The sequence below is a fragment of the Condylura cristata genome, unplaced genomic scaffold, assembly GCF_000260355.1.
Source record: "Condylura cristata isolate star-nosed mole 26May11 unplaced genomic scaffold, ConCri1.0 scaffold00041, whole genome shotgun sequence".
NCBI lineage: Eukaryota > Metazoa > Chordata > Mammalia > Eulipotyphla > Talpidae > Condylura > Condylura cristata.
In genome coordinates this window covers 3147257-3167798 of record NW_004567142.1, presented here as the reverse complement: position 1 = coordinate 3167798, position 20542 = coordinate 3147257, and the positions used below count along the sequence as shown (strand labels likewise).

Here is a 20542-nt window from a genome sequence, read left to right as displayed (position 1 = left end):
GGTGGGTTGCCGATGTCGTGTGGGGGTGTGGCTGTCCCGCCGGGCCTCACCACGTCAGGGCGCTGCCGCCCGTGAATTACCTGTGTGACCTTGAGCAAATCTTCCCTTCCTGGGGGGCCTCAGTTACCCCTCCGAAAAATGGGTGGTTTCTCGAACCAACCTTGAGGGTTCATGTTTTTAAATTAACTGGATCCCCTTTTTTTTTTTTTTGGCATCATCGTATTTCTCCTTCCCCCTCAGCTTCCGTCCCACTCCCCCAGCTTCCAAGGTTTTTCACTTCCCTTAAGGAAAAAAAAAAATTTACCGATGACCCAGGAGATGCGGAGTAGTAAGGAATGTCTCCGTATGCCATCCTCCTCCCCAGCCCCCTCCCGCCCCCCTGCCCCACTGTAAGGGCTTCTAGACCATTCCGCTTCTAGACCATCCTTCCGAGGTCTCAGCCAGCCTCAGGCCGAAAAGTAGCATCATTTATTTAAGGTTCTGCTCTGGCTTCTCTCCTGGAAACATACTATCCCACCCCCAAACCTTCCAGGCCTGTTGTCCCAGGGTACCCCACCACCAGATGAGGTTTGGGAGTCCCCGGGTGCCCCTCGGTCTGCCTGCTGTCAGTCTAACCCCGCCTCTCCCAGTGCCCCCACTGCATCATCTCCAGTTTACAAATGAGAACACTTGACATGTGCAGAGGTCAGTGCGCTTGGCCAAAGTCATAGGAGTCAGTGCCCCACCTAGTCCCTGTGCTCTTGATGGCCTGGAGACCCTGCTGTCTCTGTATGCCCTGGAACCCACCTGGGGAGTTAGATTTTTGAGATTTTCTGTGCATGTTGGGGAGGGAGGTGCTGTCATGGATCTGAATCTCTGGATTTGAGCCTAACACAGTAGGACCTTGGGAGGTGAACATCTTTTCTTAACCTCAGTTTCTTCCTCTCCTAAATAGGGATAATAATTACACCTATTGTACGGGATTGAAATGAGCCCCATGGCACAAGTCGTAAAGCATGACCAGCTTTGAAGCGGCCTGCCTGCCACCCAGGGAGCAGCTCTGGAAGCTGAGCGGTAAGGACGGTTTCCTGTCCTGCTGCCCAACCTGTGCACATAGAGGCCGGCTCTGCTGCTGCTCTTGCTCCTGCCGTCCAGGACAGCAGCTGGTGCTGTCCCAGCCTGGCCCCCAGACTGTTGCCGTGGCGACTGCCTTGTCGCTTCAGCAGCCCCACCTGTGGCATCTCCAGCTGCCACTGCGATTGTATCCTGCCCCCTGCCTGCTGGCGTGCCACCATCTCCAGGCCCTTGTCGAAGGGCCAGCAACCTCTTGCACAATCAGCCTTTGTTTGGGGCTGCTGGACTCTGGACACTCTCTGGGTGAGACAGCTGGGCACTAGTGGCCTAAAAAAATGCTTTTCTTTCCCCCAATTACCTGTTAAATAAGCCCTGTTGGTGTTCCCAGGGCTTGAGTGATTTTGCAACTGCGTGTCTCTGAGCTCTGTGTGAGCACTGCTACAGCACTGTTCAGGATTACAGGGGGACTGGTTAAGATCACAAGAGCCCATTTTTCTATATCCACTTTGTTTAGGAGTGGCGGAGAGTGCTCAGAGCTGCGATGGGACAGGAGAATCTCAGGAGGTTGTTGGAGGAGGAAGTTGAAGTATGAGTAAGAGGAAAAACAAGTGCGGAGAGGAGGAAGGAAAGAGACACTTGGAGCCGGGAACAGCTAGAGCCAAGGCTTGGAGCTGCGCCCCTTCGTATGCGCACCTCAGGTGATGAGGATAAGGGACCCCGGCGCACAGGGCACACCCATCTGCACGTGCATCTGCAGACACTCAAGTCCAGAGAATCAGGCCACAGACACATCCGCACACAACTAGTGTCAAACAGCCCCACTCATCTGCAGCATCGTGACACCGTACAGACACACGGGCACCAATGAGCCGTCTCCCACTCAGAGATGCAGAAATCTAGAGTTGCCAGGAACACAAAAGACAGACTCATTCTACCCAGATACATGTCTAGAAAGAGTTACACCCTGAACACACGCACGTTCATGGAATGATGTCACAAAGACACACATCTACACAGGATGACATCACCAGACGTATGTTACATAGACCCACATGGAGGACACGTAAATTCACAGAGTGTGGACGCCCCCCTCATCACCCACTGCGCCCACACCCCCTTAGGGGGACCCCACAGATGAGTCAGTACACACAAGTCTGGTGCCTACCAAGGCGAGGTCTTTATGGTGTACACATTAGTGAGTTTCAGAGTCAGCGTGGCTGGTCTGGCCCCTCTCCTCCCCCAGCTCAGCACAGTTCTCTCAATAGAGGGCCCAGGTCACCCCAAAAGGACAGGGGATCCCTTCTCACCTCACCCCCATAGCACCAATCTGGACAGGCCATACCCTGACAAAACAGTGGGCAGTGCCTTCCAAAAGGGGGGAAGTGGTCTGAGGGGCCTTCCTGTGGGCCACCAAGAACAGCACCATCAGAAAAGGGGCACTGGGAATCCAGAGGGACACAGGTGGCCGTGGGTGGGGGAGGACTGGTCTTTCTCCCACCCCTGTGCGTGCCTGTGCAGCTGGAGGTATCTCCTGCATTGTGAGGGAGCCCAGGTCCTCCAGACACCTGGAGTGAAGGCAAGTGCAGGGCTGAAGCGGGGAGTGAAGGTGGTTTCAGAACAGCTGTTTTAAAGGGGAGAGACTGAGACTCGCTTGTGCTTGTACATGAAGTCCATGAGTAGAGGCATGGGGGGAAGGACCCAGATTGGGAAGACTTAAGACAGAGACTAGGAATTGGCGCAAGGTGAGCAGGGTGGCAAACCCAGAAGGTGGCATCTGGAATCAGGAATCAGAGGTCATGAGAGTCAGAACCAGATTCCTGTTCTGGAATCAGAAGTATTTGGGTTGGAATCCAAGGTAGTCAGAAGCTGTGAGGTCTAGAGCCAAAAGAATTCATATAGTAAGGATGGGAATTAGAAACAGTCAACAACAGATCTGGTTCTAGAACCTGTGGCATTGGGAATCCTAAGGCCTAGAATCAGAAATTGGGAGTTCCGAGCCCTAGAAGTGTTCCTAACACAAGGGTGACCCTCAGCTGATGTCTGCAGACTGAGCGCTAGCCCTAGGGTACTTTGGAGTCCCAAGCTCTGGGGGTGGGGAGCAGGGAGTGAGAGGTGTAGAACCAGAGGAATCTGGAGGTTGGAATCTGAAAGGCACTTTCAGCTTAAAAAGGGAAATAATCAGATCTGGAATCAGGGGCCCTAGAAACTGTGAGGCCCAGAGGTTGTGTGGTCTAGAACAAGTGAGTAAAGATCATAAAGTCTAGGAAAGGGAAAAGAGCTGGAATATGGAATCGAGTTCTGGAAGTTCTGGTTTTCAGAGGAGACATAAGCACATTTCACTTCTTTTTTCTTTTTTTTGGTTTAGAGAAAGAAAAAGTTTACTGAGGAGAAAAGGAACAGAAATAAAGTGCGACTCCCAGGCTGGTGGGAGGGAGCCCTCGTCTTACTTCTTGGTGGTCCGAGCAAGCCGAGCAGAGAGTGAAAAGGCATGAGTTGGACATCATGATTTTAGAACAATAATTAAGAAGTCTAGGTTTGGGACCAAATGAGTTACTGGTCAGGAAGACTAGAACCACGGAAAGATTAGCATTTTACAGTCCAGAATCAAAGGAGATCACTAGTAGAAAGAGCTGGAATCAGCAGGAGTTGGAAAATGTAGCCTCTGGAACAGGGGAGTTTACAGGGAAGGGTCTAGAACCAGAGGAAGTCAGGGCGTGAGTTCTAGAGCCAGGGACTCTGGTGGTCAGAGGCTGTGGAGCCAGAGGGAGCTGGAGGCTGTGAGGTTTAGAACCAAACAATGTTGGAGACTGAAGCAGGAAACCAACCGGAGGTAGTGACGGCGCTGGTGCCGTTGAGATCTGGAGTCAGGAGCATGCGAGGTTTGAGCCCACCGCACTGGGGGCTGTGTGTGCCGTGTAGGACCGGACGAGGCTGGGGGTGCACAGTACTAGCACCACAGGAGCTCGGCGGGTGGTTTGGAGGCAGAGGAAGTGGGGGCTCTGCCTGAAACTGGGAGGCCCTGACTAGGAAGACCCCGGCCAGCGAGGCTGGGGGTGGCCGGGTCCAGGCCGGAGGGGGACGTTAGAGCTGGGCGGCAGAAGTTGCCAGGGTGAGGTCTGCCTTCAGGGTCCCCCACGATACCCGAAGAAAGGGGAGGATCAGAGTCCCATATTCTTAGGGTCCTTGGGCACCTTGTAGCAATTAAAAACATGATGAAAAGGACAAAAAATAAAATAAAAATAAGACTAAAAGAAAGGTGACTAGAAAGAAATGCTATTGTGGTTAGCGATATGCCCCAGAGCCCAGAGATACAGATCTGAACCCCAACCTTCCCACCCCCAATTTATCAAAAGTAAAGCCAAGAGAGCTGGAGAGAGGGATGAGGTAACCAGTATCAAGAACCCCAAGGGAAGTCCTGAGAGAAGGAGGGAGAGGGGTCAGGGACCCCCCTCCCGAGGTCACTGAGCTGAGGCCACCCCAGAGCCCCCAAATGGGGGTGGCCAGAACGGTGAGGACTGAGGTATACCCGAGGCGGGTGGGGGCCACTGTGAGGACAGAGGGGGCCTTCTCCCGGCACCCCATGCTGTGCGCTGGCTGCCGGCTTGGAGTGTGGCTGAGGTCCTTCGGGGGCGGGGCAGGCGGGAAGAGGGGCTGGCTCAGGCCGTCTGGGCCAGGCCTGCCGCAGGCTGGAAGCGGCTCCGAGGCTGGGTGGCATCCTCGCCCCGGTAGAGAGAGAGCAGCGAGGGGCCCATGCCTGTGGGGCAGATGGAATGTAAACTGGGGTAACCATCGCCCCAACCCTCCTTCCTTTCCCATAGTTAGCGCAGGGCCGATGAGGTGGTCGTGAATTCCAGGGTGTGGGGGCCAGACTGCTGCCTGGGCTGGAGTCCACACTCGGCTGTGCACTGGCTGTGTGACCTGAAGCAGCCGACTGTCTCTGAGCCTCAGGTTACCACCTCTGTAAAATGGGCTAATAGCAGCACCTGCCCCCTGGGCTGTGGTGAGGACCGAGGGGGTGAATCCAGACAAAGCGCTCTGAACGGGAAGGCGCCCTGGGGAGCACTGGCAGGCAGGGCAACTTCTGCCCTCATGCAAAAGACATTTGTTGAGTACCTAGTGGGTGCTAGGCACTGGGGACTCAGCCCCAGGGACTCAGGTGTAAACAGGATGGAGGCACCTCACTGCCCCAGGGAGCTCGTGACCCCATGGGGGGCGTGTCTGTGAGGCCCTGGACAGGGCAGGGTTCGCACCAGCGGTCACACAGCCAGTTGGCTCTTCATTGGCACCGGTGTCCCGAGCGCCTCCCAGGGCCGGGTCACTGCCCAGCCGCAGTCACAGGCAAGAGGGCACTGTGGCCAGGGCAGGCCTGGCCTCACCCCCCATGGGCTTGGACTGTATAAGGGCAGCTGATAACCGGCACCTCTGGAAAGATGGTGGGAGTAGCACTGTGAGCTGAGCCCTGTGCAGCCCACATAATCCATTATAATGGACCCCACCGACCGGAGTGGGTGGGGGGCAGCTGGGGCTCCAGAAGCAGACAGGGTTACTCCCCGAAGCCCCAGGCTGGGATGACCTTGGGGACACACCAATCTGACTGGGCCACAGACTGTAACAGTCCTTGGGGGGCCCAGGCGGGGCCTGAGCAGATTGCAAAGCCCCCGCCTCCCTTGGGCTCCGGCTGCCCCGTTCCAGCTCCTGCGGGGCACTGACAGGCCTCAGGGTCACCCCAGCCCTCACCAATCCGAAGCACCTCCCACAGAGACCAGGGTCCCTACTTACCCAAGGGCTCGTTCAGTCCCAGGAGATGGGTGCTGGGATCCTGCTGGGTCCCTGGGGCCGTCAGAAGGAAACTCTGTGGGAGAGACCAGCCCACCACTGCTGTCACCCAACAGGGCGGGGTGGTGCCTTGTCACCGACCAAGGGCGAAGTGGGGCTCAGCAGCTTCTCACGACTGTGACTGGTCAGCCACTGGCGCGACGTCCTTCACCCCTGCCCTAGGAGGCTGACCCGTGGGTGGGGGCCATCAGCACCCAGCCTCAGTCATGTGTTCCTTTGGGTTCAGATAACAGGAGACACCGGCAGACAGGGGGAGGACAGGTCAGGGTGTTTGGTCTTCAGGTCGTCCTGGATTGGCTTGTCCCTCCTTGGAAGGTTCCAGTACTCCCAAGGTGGACCCTACTTTCTCCAGGACCCCTCGAACACCACTGCCCTGGGCCCAGGGGTGGTGCCAGCTCCCCAGGGGAACAGCTGGCCTGGGGCACTGCACTAGCCCTAGTTATTACTCCTGCCTTTGCCAAGAGTGTCGTCACCATCTCAACAACCCATCTGAGCGAGCCGCTTCCTCCCAGGATCCTGTCTGATAACACCTGCTGCACTTCTGATGTATAAACGCGCACACCTGATGATAATTCAAGAGTGGTTACAGCCCGTACTCATTGTGTTCAAGCAGCCCTGTGGGGAGTGAGGAGCCAACACTTGCTTCTGTGGGCAACAGGGGGCCATGGAAAGGCCTGGCAGGCGGGTGTCATCAAAGTGACGCCACCGTCTGGGGGGCTTTAAGAAAAGGCAGTCTGGTGACCGCAGTGCAGGAGTGACACTGGAGGTGGAGAGAAGGCAGGGGTGAAGAAGGGGGGTTTGCTTTGGCCTGACCAGCCCACTGAGGATTAGTCAAGGGCGTAGTTTCGTTTGCATCTCCTGGCAGTTCTGTGAAATGAAGCTCTCCAAATGAGGAAACTGAGGCTCTTCAGTCTACTCCAGTAATCCAAGGCCAAGGTCAGTTTCCGTTTTGGGGGAGGCCCTACAGGAGCGGAGAAGCTTCCTCCAGATGCCAACCCTGTCGTTTCTCCCTTTGTCCAGCTTGATTTTCTTCCTGGCATTGACCACCAATTTATACGTATTTACTTGCAAAGCCTTCCATCCGGTCCCCAAACCAGCAGGTCAAGTTCCTAACTGAGCTAGACTCCTGACCTTGCATTCGACCTTCAGCCAGGCCCCAACCCCATCATAAGACAGATTTACGTCCGCTACATTCTGAGCTCCAGAGACTCCCATGAAGCCCCACCCACATACCAGGCTGAGGGGAGGCAGCAGGAAGTTTTCGGGACCTGGACTTGGGGACCTTTTGGGGGGTCTCACGCCCAGCACTCCCTCGGCCTCGTCCTCTGAGCTCTGGGCCAGGGCCCTGGAGGGAAACAGGCGACAATCAGAACGCAGCAACCCTGCGCAGGTGTGAGCACCGGTGTGGGCAGAGCGAGCACTCACTCACCCCCCAGCACCCACCTACGCCTTTATTCGGATGCTACCAGACCACACATGCGCCACCAATGCATCCGCCATTCAGCCAGCCAAGAGCCACCCGCTGCCCACACAATTTGCATCATACATCTTTCCCACCTGTCTGCCACGTGCCCATTCAACATCCATCCACCTGTCCTCCATCCTCCACCCACCCATCCTCCATCCTCCACCCACCCATCCTCCATCCTCCCTCCATCCATCTACCTACCCTCCCATTTATCATCTACCCACCCACCTGCCATATCTATAACTTTCCTCCCTCCTCATTCAATAAGGCCCTTTTAGGACCCGCTGCACACCCAGCGCCCACCTGGCAGCCTTGGGAACCCCTGAGCTGTGTCCATTAAAGCGATCAGTGTGGGCCTAAGTGGGCTCATACTTGCAACGCGGAGAGCAAAAGCCTGAATACTCGTCATCGAACATCTTTGGAGCAGGGACACAAACCTCCCAGAAAGTGTGTGTCTGGCACTCCCCTTGGGAAGGTGTCCCTCACTCCAAGGCTTCCCCAAGGTGTTAGGAAACAGTTCTGGGCAGTTCTCTGATGCTGGCAGCGTCCTCTTCCTGAGGACTCGACATTTGCACTAGGCCAGAAGAGAGTATGATCCAAAGGAAATGGACCTGGTTGACCAGAGGGACTTGAGGAAACAGGACAGTGGAGGCCCCTCCAGAATGAGGGCACAGCTCGGCAGAGACAGAGGTTGGGGTGAACGTGACGCGTGCTGGAGACCCCAAGGCTCTGGCCAGGGGAGGAGTGATGAGGTGTGGGGCCATCACAGGGCAAGGGCTCAGGGACCTCCTCTGCGCCCCTCTGCACCCCCTCTATTGCTGCTCACCTCTTCCGAGCTCCAGTCAAGGGGGAAGACGCTGAGGGGTCCCCTCTGGAAGGGCTGGAGCAGCTCAGTCGGGGGTCACTCCCCCAGCGGGGCAGCAGGGAAGGCTCAGGGGTTGGGGGTGACAGGCCGTGGAAGCTCCGAGCACGGGGCCGGGGGACGGTCCCCGGAGGTCTGTGGTAGGCCCTGGGGAGCTGCTCGCTGGCGTTGAGCTGGAAGTCATCATCCATGGAGATGTAGGGGGCCAGCATCTCCAGATCCAGCACGTCGGCGTCCTGCAGCGCAGGAGGGAGTTGAGCGTGAGCGTGGGCTTTGAAGGCTCTGGGCAGGCCTGGGCCAGGGCCCTCTCCCGTCAAATCTGAGTTGTGTGCCTGAGGCCAAGAGTCTGAACTTTAATTTCCGCCGAGGGCTGGGGACAAGGGCCCTGTGGTAGCCAGTCACCAGGGCCGCCCCAAGGGTCTGGGTGTGAATTTCTCTTGGACATCTGAGTGTGGTCCCTACTACCGTGACAGGGCTGAAGTAGGAACAGGAGGAGGGCGAGGAGAGGGCGTGCGTGACCTCCTGCATCGGGTCCTGCGGACTTGGTGGCTTTTTCTGGTGCTCGTGGGTGCACTGGGGCACCCATGCACATGGGGGGGTGAAGCCAAAGGAAGCAGCATTAATCATGAAGGAACTGGGACTTGACAGTTTAGAAAATTCTCAACCTCTCTGTGTAGCGAAGAAGGAACCCCCAAAAGAAGTTTGATCTTTGTCCTGGCTCCTGGGAGGTGACATGTGGGCCCTTGGAATGTCCCGATGGATAGGCAAGTCTTGGCCACTCCTAGTGGGCCTCTCGGGCCGCACCTGAGAGTTTATGCTGGGGGGACTTTCCGGGGAGCTGATGTGCTGGGAGGGCTGGGCTGTGATCCGGGGGCTGCGTTTTTAGCCATGTGGAGTCTGATTGCTAAGGAAAGCTGGGAGGGGAGAGGCAGAGCTGGAGACAGCATTCAGATTCATGGGCAATAACTAACCATGTGTGTTTATCTAGTAAAACTTCAATTAAAAACTCTGGATATAGGACCCATCCTGGTGGTACAATGGGTTAAAGCGCAGGACTGTGAGTCTCTCCACAGCCACTGCAGCAAGAGTTCGATCCCCGGCCAGGGAGCTGACCCCCAGGGCACAGCAGACCTCTCCTATCTCCCCGCTGCTCCCCTCAGCAGTGGACTTCGGTCAATCCACCTGTTCTACTCCCCATCTGGTGAATCTCTGGTAAATCCGCTCACCCCCTGTACCTCTGGGCTATACCCCAGCTCTTGTATGCATAAATAAATCAATCTTTAAAAAAGAAAATTATATGAATAGAAACATCACCAGCTTGGACTGACAGGGGAAGAGATGGTACAATATAAAGAGACCTTTACTAATGTACTATAAGCTGGAAGCCAAGTAAGAAAACAACTCAAATACATGTTACTTTTTGTGAAGAATGAAGGCTAATTCAGAGTGAAGAGTCCACAGAGCATCAAGCACCATGGCGGAAAACTCATGTAGGAACAAGGTCTAATTCAGGAACTTCCAAGATTTGCCTAGCTGGATTTCAAAAAAGCTAAGGGCCAGTGATACCTGTGTGGTCTCCTGTTTTATTTAGTTTTTAAGATTTGTTTATGCATAGAAGAACTAGGGTACAGACCAGAGGTGTGGGGGAGGTGAGAGGACTCACCAGAGACAGAGTGGGGAGCAGAACAGGCAGATCAACAAAGTACACAGCTGAGGGGAGCAGCGGGGAGACAGGAGATGTCTGCTGCGCCCTGTGGGTCACCTCCCTGGCCAGGGATTGAATCCACAAGTGACAGAGGTATAGCTCTGAGACTGAACTCCTGCACCACCAGGGAGGCCCTCCTCCTGTTTTTCGTTCATTTATACTTACAGAACTGGGGTACAGGCCAGAGGTGTGGTGGGTGAGAGGATTCACCAGTGACAGAGTAGGGGGCAGAAGAGGCAGACTGAGGTCTGCCATGCCTTGTGAGGGGAGCAGCGGGCAGGGCAGAAGAGGCCTGCCACGCCATGTGGGTCAGCTCCTTGGCTCGGGATCGAACCCGTGCTGAAGCGGCTTTGGAGAGCTTCATTCTGCGGTGCTTTAACCGGATGCACCGCGAGGGAGAGTGCCCCTCCTCCTGTTTTAATAGCTGTGCCTATAGCAGTTATTCGCTGCCCTCCCCACCACTCTGGGGTGGCATTGGAGACACAGGTAACTTTTCTAGTTCGCAGGCAACAGATTTTGAGGCAACTAGCGCCTTCACCTGCACCCAGATCTGATTTCCATGATGAGATGCTGGACTCCGAGCTGAGGCCGTGACGCAGGGAGACTCTGGGAGCCTTGGGGGGCAGTGGAGGTATTCTGAGTGAGGGAGACCAGGAGAGCGCCCTGCCCTTGGAGTTCACCCGTTCTCTGGCTGCTCAAGCTGGTTTAGGGCGGTCTGTGTGCCCAGCACCCCGGGGAGAAGTGATGTTTGCCACGCCTAGAATTCAGCTATAGAGCACTGTGTGTCCTCTCGTGGGCTCACTCCTCTGTCTCGTTTCCAGGGTCACTCAGCTTGGGGGTAGCCAGCTGCCATGTAAAGACACTAAGCGGCCCATGTGATGAGGAACTGAACCCGCCCGCCGCAGCCAGTGAGGGACCGAGGCCATCACAGGATGGGTTTGAAGGTCAGTCCCTAGACTGGGTGACTGTAGCCCTGACGAGAACCTGACTTAGGCTTTGGAGAGACCCTGAGGAAAACCGCCACGCTAAGCCCTTCCTAGACTGCTGGTCCTCAGAAGCTGTGTGGTCTAATAAATGTGAATTTCGGGGTAACTTGTGACACAGGAACAAAGGGCTGATACATCATCCCACCGCCATCTCGTTCATCCATCTGTTCAGTCGATCATCCCAGCATCCTCCACCTTTCCGTCACCCATTCCATGACCCAGGGGTCTGTCAAATCATCCAGACATCCACGTCCAACTTCCCCCCATCTCTCCAACCGTCCGCCTGTCCATCCATCCATCCAAATTGCCACGTAAGCGCTGCCCACCCACCCGCTCTTCCCCTGACCCACCCCAGCACCCTTCTCTGAAGTGCAGGCGTGTGAGCATCCAGAGCAGAGGTGGAGACTGGGCTTCCCAAGCCCCGTACCTGAGCGATAGCCAGGTCTGTCTCCACTGCCTTGAGCTCTTTGCCGGAGGCAACGAGCTGGTGTGCGTTCTCCATGTCCACAAGCAGCTCCCCAGGGAGATCTGCCTGTGGGGGCACAGTAGAGACAGCAGGAGTGGAGCTGTCCAAGGTGGGGCAGCCTGCACTAAGTTCAGGGTAAAGGTCAGGTCGCTGGTCTGAAGCTACGATGCTCCAAAGTCACAGCGCCTGGACAGGTTCACAGGCAGATACTGAAGATTCAAAGGACTGGAGCCCACGGCCAAGGCCCTCAGGGCCCCGGGGTGTGTGGAATGAGGGGCAGCAATGGGAGTCCAGCTGCTCTAGAGGTAAAGGGTGAGGTCAGAGGTCACGAACTCTTTCTCTGGGGGAGAGAGGATATTTTGGGAGGACGGGTGGCGGGTCGTGGGGGTGAGTAAAGTTAATACTGGGTACTTTGACCCTCATTCAAAGGTCAGACTATCTGGACACTGGGCAAAAACAGCCATTACTTTGGGCTGCTGAACACCTACTAGGTGCCTGGTCCTGAGGTCTTCAGCAAACCTTCACAGTGACCAGTGAGGTGGTTATTGGCTATTATCCTAATGTACAGGTGAAGACATTAAGGTGACCCCTTGTCCAGATTAAATCAGTAGGTAAGTGGCAGGGCTTGGGATTTGAATTGGGAGGTCAAAGTTCAGCGTGTGGGGGTCACAAGCGAAGGGCACCCACGCCAGCCCCCAACACCTCTTGGTCCATATTAGCAGCCCAAGTATGTAGAATCCAGAGACCCCCCATCCTTCGAACTTCCCATTGCAGATGTGGAGACTGAGGCCGAGGACAAGGTTTGGGGCAAAGACCAAAGCAGCTTGGTTCCTTAGGACTCAAATGGGAGGGGCTGCTTACCGGAAGAGGGCTTTGGGGGCGCCGTGAAGCGGGGGGTGCACTGGGGGTGGCAGCAACTGAAGTCCCGTCCAGGATGGGTGCCAGGAGGCGACGGAGGTCAGGGCTACAGAAGCGGCGGGGGTCGGCGGCCAGAGTGGCCTCGCTCAGGGCAGGGGGGTGCAGGAAGGCCAGGATCCGGGGACTGGAGCCATCTACAGGGCACACAGGAATGGGGGGGGTCATTCAGGGCTGAGGGGCAGCACCCTCCAGGGAGCAGGGTCGGCACCATCATCATCATCATCACAGTGTGGGGCCTGGGGTCCAGAGCACCTCGGCTGGCCCAGGAGCCCTTCCATCGCCCAGTTGAAGCCAGGCCCTGGAGGGTGTCGGGAAGGCCCAAGGTGGGACGGGGGCACAGAGTGGGCTGTGACCTGTGGCCACCGTCAGATGGTGGGCATATTTAACATCCGGACCACTGGACTGACCAGTCTGTCCAGCGACAAGAACAGCATTCAGTCCTGGGAGCTGGCATATCTGGAGGCCGCCGTGAGGGCAGAACTAAGGTCCCCAGAGACCAAGTCATGGCCCAGAGTCGGTTACGAGCCAGAGGACGGGAGGAGACAGGTGACCCCCTCCACATACAGGAGCAACAGCTCGGAGGAGGTGAGACCTTGAGGAACAGCCGGAGGGAGCGTGACCAGGATGGGAGGAGAAAGAGGCACCAGAGAGCCAGATCAGGGAGCATCACGGGAAGAAGCCAAAGAACAGTGAAGCAAGCGCAGAGAACAAGCAGAGGGTGAGGGCAGGATATAGAATTGAGAGCAGCAAGACTGAGCAAACATCCTGGGGACGCAGAAGAGGGAGGTCGGAAGAGAGAAGAGCTTTCTGGACAGAGAAAACTGAATGTGCAAAGGCCCTGGGGCCCGAGAGCCAGGCACGCCCCAGAGCACTGGGGAGGCTGATGCAGCTCTGACAAGGAGTGAGAAGGGGAGGTGGGAGTCAGGTCACACAGGGCCTGGTGAGCCACCTTAAAGCACCTGCGTGTTCTCGCAAGCATCTTGGAAACACCACCCCTCCCGCCCAAGCCCCGCCCCATACCGAGGCTCTCCCCAGGATTAGGGGTGTCCTTCTGAGAGGGGGCGCCCCGCTGAACGGGTCTGCGAGAGTGTCGCTCCGTTTGCTCCAGGGACAGCACGACTCCAGTCTCTTCCACCCGGCTGGGGTACAGGGCAGAAAGGGGAGTGGCAGTCAGGGAGGGCCCGCGGCCCCAGCCCCCCCAGATGATGATGATGCCCTCTCACTGAAGCCCCCTCGTCCAGGAGCCTGAGGGCTCGGTGCAGAAAATAATTTGCCACATCTACTTTTTTTCTTTTAAGGATTTCACTGTTGTTGAATGCTTTTTATTATAATAGGATTTAAAAGAAAGTTAAGTTTGTCTTCCAAGCTCCCTCTGAAAGACAGAAAAAAAGAGTTGGCATTTAGCATAGCCTGGTAGAGAGAGGAGAGCCTGAGGAACTGGGGCTGGGGGGTACGGGGGGCACAGAGAGGGAGTGAAAGGCGTAAGAACCAAATTCTCTCCTTAACTTCTAAACACATCCTTATACATGTATCGATGAAGAATCTGTATCGAACATACTCTTTTGTTACCAAATATGAGGATTTCATAGGAATAGATTTTTATGAATAAGAATTTATTTATGAAGCTTCTATTCATAGACAGTTTTCATATTCAGGGAATGAATTTATAAATACATCCTTATGTTCCCCATGCCTCCCCTCTTCCCAGTCTCTAGCCAAATGTTCCCTTAGAAAACTGGCTTTGGGAGAACTGGTCTGGGCTGGGGGCCTGGCCCTGAGTTTGCATCTGATTTGTATAACGTTGTCCTGGAAAGACCGGGTGCTTCCCACCAGCTCTTTAAGAACCTGCAGACCCGTCCCCTCATCAAATGGGCTGGAACAACTCAACTTTGTGGGCTGGAACAACTCAACTCAAACTGGACCAAAGTCAGTCTACCTCCTTTGAAACACACACACACGTGTACAATTGTATGTACGCACTCACGTACACACATGGCACAAGACAAGCTGGCTCATATACACGCTCATGCATTTTCTAAGCAGACAAAAGCATACTTCACGCAGTCACCTGCATGAGCTCACATGTGTGCACACACCACATGGAGTTCCTTCATTCTGCAAGCCTTTCCTACAGATCAGGACTGCTTAGTGGATTTTGCAGCCACAGACCTGAGTTCAAATCCCAGTTCTGCCACTTAGGTGCTGTGTGACCTTAAATATGTAGCTAAACCTCTCTGGGCTTCATTTTCCTCTTCTGTAAAAGAGGGGGCAGTAATATCGCCTCCTCTGCAGGTTGTCATGAGGCTTAAATGAGTTAATGTCTGTCAAACGGAGAACTGGGCCTGGCATGCCAGGCCAGCTCTGTACGGATGAGCCATTATTGTTTGTGGGTAACTACTGCATGCCAGACACTGTTCTGGGTGCTAGAGATTAAGCTGCAAACAAGGCAGAGAAAACCTCTTGCCCTCTAAGGGTTTCCACGCTATTGCAAAAAGAGAAAACTTACGGAGGCTATATTTTTCCTATGTTAATACCCACCTCACCAACACGGACTCTTCAGTGAGTCCTCATTTACTTGGAAACTGTGACTTTAAGCAAACACATAGCAGGAAACCAGGTCCTCGAAATGTCATTTCATTCAGTGACAGCTGGAAGCTGATCACCAGCATTATAATGAAAAGAAATTATTCAAGGGCTTGCTGCTGTCTGCCTACTACAGAAAGCCCCTGAGACATGGCTGGTTGAGTAGAGGTCAGTGCATACCAGATGCTAAAAGCCGAGTATGAAGAAGAATGTAAAATAGCTCATTAATCATTCTAAAATATTGAAATGCTATTTTGGGATGGTTGGAGTTATATTATACATATGTATATACAGAGGTGTAGTCTTATTAAAACTCATTTCATCTGTTTCTTTTGACCCTTCTAATGTGGCTATTGGAAAATTGAAAATTTCCTATGAATCGAAATTGATAATTACATCTGTGGCAGATACCACACCTCTGTAGACCAGTCAGTGTGGGGTGAGAGAGTGAGAAAGAAAAGCAAAGCAGAGAAAGAGGTTGGGAAATCAGGGAAAGCCTGACTGAACACATTAATAATTATAAATGGTTTTACCTGTTCTGGGGCAAAAGGATACCAGAAGAGAAACTGAGGCAAGACCTGACATCCTGTGGGGGCTCAAGACAAGGGAAGGATGAATGGGCAGGATTCAGGATAAAGGGGAAGGGGAAAGAGAGAAGAGTAGCCTGCAGAGAGGAAGCAGCCCTGTGGTCTGTGCAAAGGCCCTGTGGTTTGGAGAGGGGAGGGAGGCAGAAGTCAGGGCATGCAGGGCCTGGTAAGTCAGGCTGAACACAAAGGGCCTTTATCCTGAGAATGCTGGGATCTGAGAAGGTGCACTGAGAATAGGAAGAGCAGGAATGGATTTGTATTTCAGAAGCTGCCCGGTTTTCTGCCTTTGCATGATTGGTGGAAGCCTCAGATAGGTTAAAAGGGGGATACTGAGGCGAGAGATGGTAGTGGCTAGGCAGACAGAGAGAAGAACAAATTCCTGACATTTTCCATAGGCAAAAGGAGTTAATGGGGATCGGAAGGAGGCAGAAGGAAGTAAATAGGACTGAGGAGAGATTCCCAGTCTTCTTGCCTTGGCAAATGTTAAGATAAGGCGTGATATCATTTGGTAATTACCAGTGTAGCCTCCAGACCAGCCTTGGGTCAAATCCCAGCCACTTATTAGCTGTGTAATTTTTAAAAAATATATTTATTTATTTATGCTTACAGAACTGGGGTACAGGCCAGAGGTTGGTGGGTGAGAAGAGTCACCAGAGACAGAGTGGGGAGCAGAACAGGCAGATCTATGGAAATACACTGCTGAGGGGAGCAGCAGGCGGGTCGAGAGAGGCTTGCCATGCCATATGGGTCAGCTCCCTGGCGGAGGATCGAACTCATGCTTCAATGGCTTCAGAGAGCTTTATAATGTGGTGCTTTAACACGTTGCTCCACCAGGGAGAGCTCTGTTAGCTGTGTGACTTTGGACAAGTGACACTCCCTCTCTGGTCCTCAGTTTTCTCTCCTAAAAAGAGGATCAAAATACAGGACACTCACAGGGCCTGGCATATCGGAAGTGTCCTGTGAGTGAGTGTTTGGAAGTTTTTATGAAGTAAATCCTTACTGTGATGAAGGAGGTTTGGGTGGGAAGGGGGTGGGTAGATTTACCAAGTATAAGTACCTGCATGCACACACAGCTGCACACCACACGTGGGTACACAGGGCTGAGCAGGACTCACACACTTGCCTCATCTCACTGCCAGTAAGTGAATTCCTGTCCACTCCTCATCCACTCCTCAACCATTGTCTGCTAACAAAATGGGACACTCCAGCGCCCTCCCTAGTGACACAAGGGCTTAAGTCTCAGTACTGTGAAGCTGTCGGCAGCCACTCCAGCACCAGTTTGATCCCCAGGCAGGGATGTGACACACAGGGCACAGCAGACCTCTCCTGTCTCGCCCGCTGCTCCCCTCAGCAGTGTGCTTCAGTCGATCCCCTGGCTGGGGATAGAACTCATGCCGAAGTGGCTGAGGATAGCTTCGTAATGTGCTTTTTACCCTGCTGCACCACCAGGGAAGGTCCACAAAGAAATGTTTAAAAAAGAAAGGGTACCTCCAAGTTCTGCCTGCCTGCTACGGAGCTCTCCTTGTCCCCCTTTTCCTAAGAAAACTGTCCTTTTTAACATGAAGTAAAACACATTTTGAATAATGTAAAAATAAATAAGGAAGGACCATTCCAGCCCTGCTTTTCTGATTTTCTTAGAGTACAAAAGATAGACATCCTAGGAACTCGCCACTGAAAAAACAATTTTTAGAAAGGAATTTCCAGAAGAGAGGGGTAGCTCCTCACTCCTCAGCAGCAACAGTGGAGATATCTTCCCATGGCTACAAGCCATTCAAAGATTCTGATTTGTAACGAGGGTGTTCCAACGATGAATGGCTTTGTTTTGGGGTGCGGTTTGGAGGCTTGTATGAATATTCCCTATCACCTACTTCTGTTCTTCATCTAAAAGATCTGGAAAAACTCCCAAGACTTGAGAAACTGATGACATGTTCTGGAAGGCAATCTTCAAAGAAAAGCTGTGATTTTTTTCTAACTTATGGGGGAATGGCTGCCCTTGTCACAACGCTGCCTCAGTGAAAAGATTCTAAGATGCATGGCGGGGTGGGGGGGGGCCGGGATTATGCTCTACCACTGCACATCCATTTGGATGGTTCAAACTAAAACAAGACACAACACAAAAGGCTGGTGGGGAACTAGAACCCTCCTATGAGGCTGCTGGAGATGCAAAATGCTATAGTGACTTTGGAAAACAGTTTGGGGATTCTTATATACTATGCAGACCAAAGGCTGCATCCGTTTCACTGCTAAGTGTTTATACCCCAAAGAAATGAAAACAACATTTCACAAAATCCTGTGGGAGGATGTTTATGGTAGTTTTGTTTCATCATCATCCCCAAGAGCAAACAACCTAATAGCCTCCAACTGGCAAATGGATAAACAGGTCTTTCCATATTCATTAATCACATTAAAAATAAATAGTGGGGCCTCCATAGTGGCACAAAGGCTTAAGTCTCAGTACTGTGAAGTTGTCTGCAGCCACTGCAGCACCAGTTCCATTCCCGGCCAGGGAGTGACCCACACGGCACAGCAGACCTCTCCTGTTTCCCTACTGCTCCCCTCAACAGTGGATTTCAGTCAGTCTGCCTGTTTTGCACCCCACTCTGTCTCTGGTACCTCCTCTCACCCTACTTTCCCGGTTCCCCAGTTCTTGTATGCATTAATAAATAAATCTTCAAAAAGAAAAAGGAATTGATGATACACCCAACATAGATGACATTTAAGTACATTATGCTAAGTGATCAGAAGCCAGACTCAATCGCATGATTCCAAGAACATGGCATTTTGAGAAAGGCAACAATCTAGGATGAAAGAACAGATCACTGGTTGCTGGGGATGAGGTGGGGTTCACTAGAGGAATGGGAGAGGTGTGATAAAAATATATACTATTCTGTGGTTTAACTGTGATGGCAGTGACAGCGTTTCATGCATTTGTCAAAACTCCTAGAACTATATACCCAGAAGGGTGCGATTTCTCTATGTAAATGATACCTCTATTTTTAAAATGCACAAAAACCCTCATGGTTCTTTACATTTCTTATTTTAACTTGAATATAGCATCTTCTATTTAAATGCGCAGAAGGAAGCCCCGTGTAATGTTCTTGTGCACACGCACACACACGTGCGTGCACCGTGTTCCCATGCAGTCCGCGTGCACGCGCCCTCACACTCACGTGCACGTGCGCCTGCCTGAGCGCATGCGCACGCACCTGCGCAGACCGCACGTGTAGACGACACGCCCACACCGCCACCCTGTCTCCCGCGTACCTGATCAGGAAGTGGACGCAGACGATACTCTCCGACTGGGGGCCCCGGCCCCCTGACACCACGGTGGCCTGGGTCTGGGTCCACAGGTAACCACCACTCCGAGCCAGGAAGCGATACTGCCCTGTTACTGCCTGGCCCTTGCTCAACACTGGGGGTGGGGGGGGAATGGGAGGGGTTCAGAGCCATCGAAGTGACCTGGGGGTCCGGGGGCCCTGGGGCAGGAGACTGGGTAAGAAGGAGACAGAGAAGGAAAATTTCTTGGGGACCAGGGAGCTGGAATTGGAGTGGGGTGCAGAAGACTCCCAGGACGTGGGAATGTTACAGGGACCCCAGAGCTGAGGAATGCTCCCTGAGGGCAGCCCCCCACCCCACCTCAAATTGGCAGTGGCAGCAGCCCTGCCCGGAACAACCTAGGTAGACAAGGCTTGCCCTACCAAAGGACCCCCTGCCCTACCAAGGACTCCTGCGGCCCCCAACAAACACCAGGAAGCTGAGGGAGGCTTCCTAAGGGGCAAGCAGCTGTGGGAGCTAATTCCAGGGGCTGGAAGCTCCCTGGCATGTGAGGGATTGGGGAGCTGATGTCAGGAGGTGCAGGAAGGCTCCCTGAGGTGCAGGGAGCTTGTGTTGGACCAGCACGGAGCACAGGCACCAGGCCTGGGGTACCCAAAACTTACAGGTATGGATGCTCTGGCCCACCGCATCCGAGTCGAGCGCGTGGATGTACTCATAGGCCGAGCAGCCGATCAGGTCCTCAGGGCTGTAGCCGGCGACCTCCGCGATCCTGGGGTGGGTGTGGTGAGTCAGTTCAACTGGCTGAGGTGCAGGGAGGGTGAGGTAAGTGTAGGTGGGGGACACTGGGAGGCAGAGACAAGAGACAGGGTTGTGACATGGCTAAAGGGAGTGAGTAAGAAATAGGCGCGGGGCATAGACTGAACAGGAGCCCCGGAAGGCCTGAGTCAGCTACTTTACATCGTGACACTGCAGCTGAGTCCACTGAGGATCTTGCCCAGGGGGTCCTCTGAGAGGAAGCAGATCAGAGAGAGGACAGAAGGGGTGGGTGGGTGGGGGGTGGATGGAGCCACAAATTCAAGCCGTAGAAGCTTCTACAGCCAGGAAGTGGATTCTTCCTTGCAGCCTCTAGGTTTGGGCTCGAAAAGACTCATTCTAGACCTTTGGCTTCCAGAGTCTGAAATGGTGGATCTGTGTTGTCTGAAGCACAGCAACAATGGAAACCTTGCCATACCACCTGACAGCATTTTGTTCAACAACTGACCACACCTAGGATGGTGGGCACCAGGGTCCCACAGCCCAGTGACGTCACTATCCTGACGTCATAGCATCCCATGAAGCAGCTGCCTCAGTCGTTTTGGGTTTAACAACTGCATCTTGATGATGTCACTTCCCCCAGTGTGGTTCAGGCTCCACAGCCCACTGTACATGTACTGTAACAGCCCCAAATGAGGGGCTTCTTGGCATGTCCCCCTCAGTAAGTGATACATGACTGTAATAGAAGGAGAGAAGAGACTGCAAGTGGAAAGGGTGAAGGGAAGCAAGAAAAAAACGAACAGGAAATGAGCAAAAAAGAAGAAAATCACAAAAAGGCCAAAAATAAGAATAATGATTTTTTTTTTAATGACACTTCTATAAAGGTCTGTACCAAGCAACCCACAGAGGTCTCAGGATAAGCATTCTGAGTGGGTTCTCGTACCACTATGCAGGACAGCGTGGAAACGCACAGAGAGGGGCAGCTACCTGGCCAAGGACACACAGCAAGGGTTAAAACCCAGAGTTGCGGCCCTCCCTGGTGGTGCAAG

General features: G+C 53.7%; 1 protein-coding gene across 3 annotated transcripts in view; it reads right to left on the bottom strand.

Annotated features, from left to right (window-relative positions):
• Window positions 1-2212: 2212 nt before the first annotated feature.
• Window positions 2213-20542, bottom strand: part of HIF3A (hypoxia inducible factor 3, alpha subunit) — a 28157-nt gene continuing 9827 nt past the window's right edge. Inside the window, exons 7-15 of one of the 3 annotated variants that reach the window (XM_004693961.2) lie at window positions 19403-19509; window positions 18729-18876; window positions 13315-13433; window positions 12238-12428; window positions 11338-11442; window positions 8184-8455; window positions 7123-7234; window positions 5833-5905; window positions 2213-4807 (exon numbers count right to left, since the gene is read on the bottom strand). In XM_004693961.2, coding sequence (XP_004694018.1) covers window positions 4710-4807; window positions 5833-5905; window positions 7123-7234; window positions 8184-8455; window positions 11338-11442; window positions 12238-12428; window positions 13315-13433; window positions 18729-18876; window positions 19403-19509 — 1225 coding nt within the window. In that variant the 3' untranslated portion in view covers window positions 2213-4709. Of the gene's footprint in view, window positions 4808-5832; window positions 5906-7122; window positions 7235-7611; window positions 7932-8183; window positions 8456-11337; window positions 11443-12237; window positions 12429-13314; window positions 13434-18728; window positions 18877-19402; window positions 19510-20542 lie in introns of those variants that run through there. The other 2 variants (XM_012733725.1, XM_012733726.1) reach the window with 2 other exon arrangements.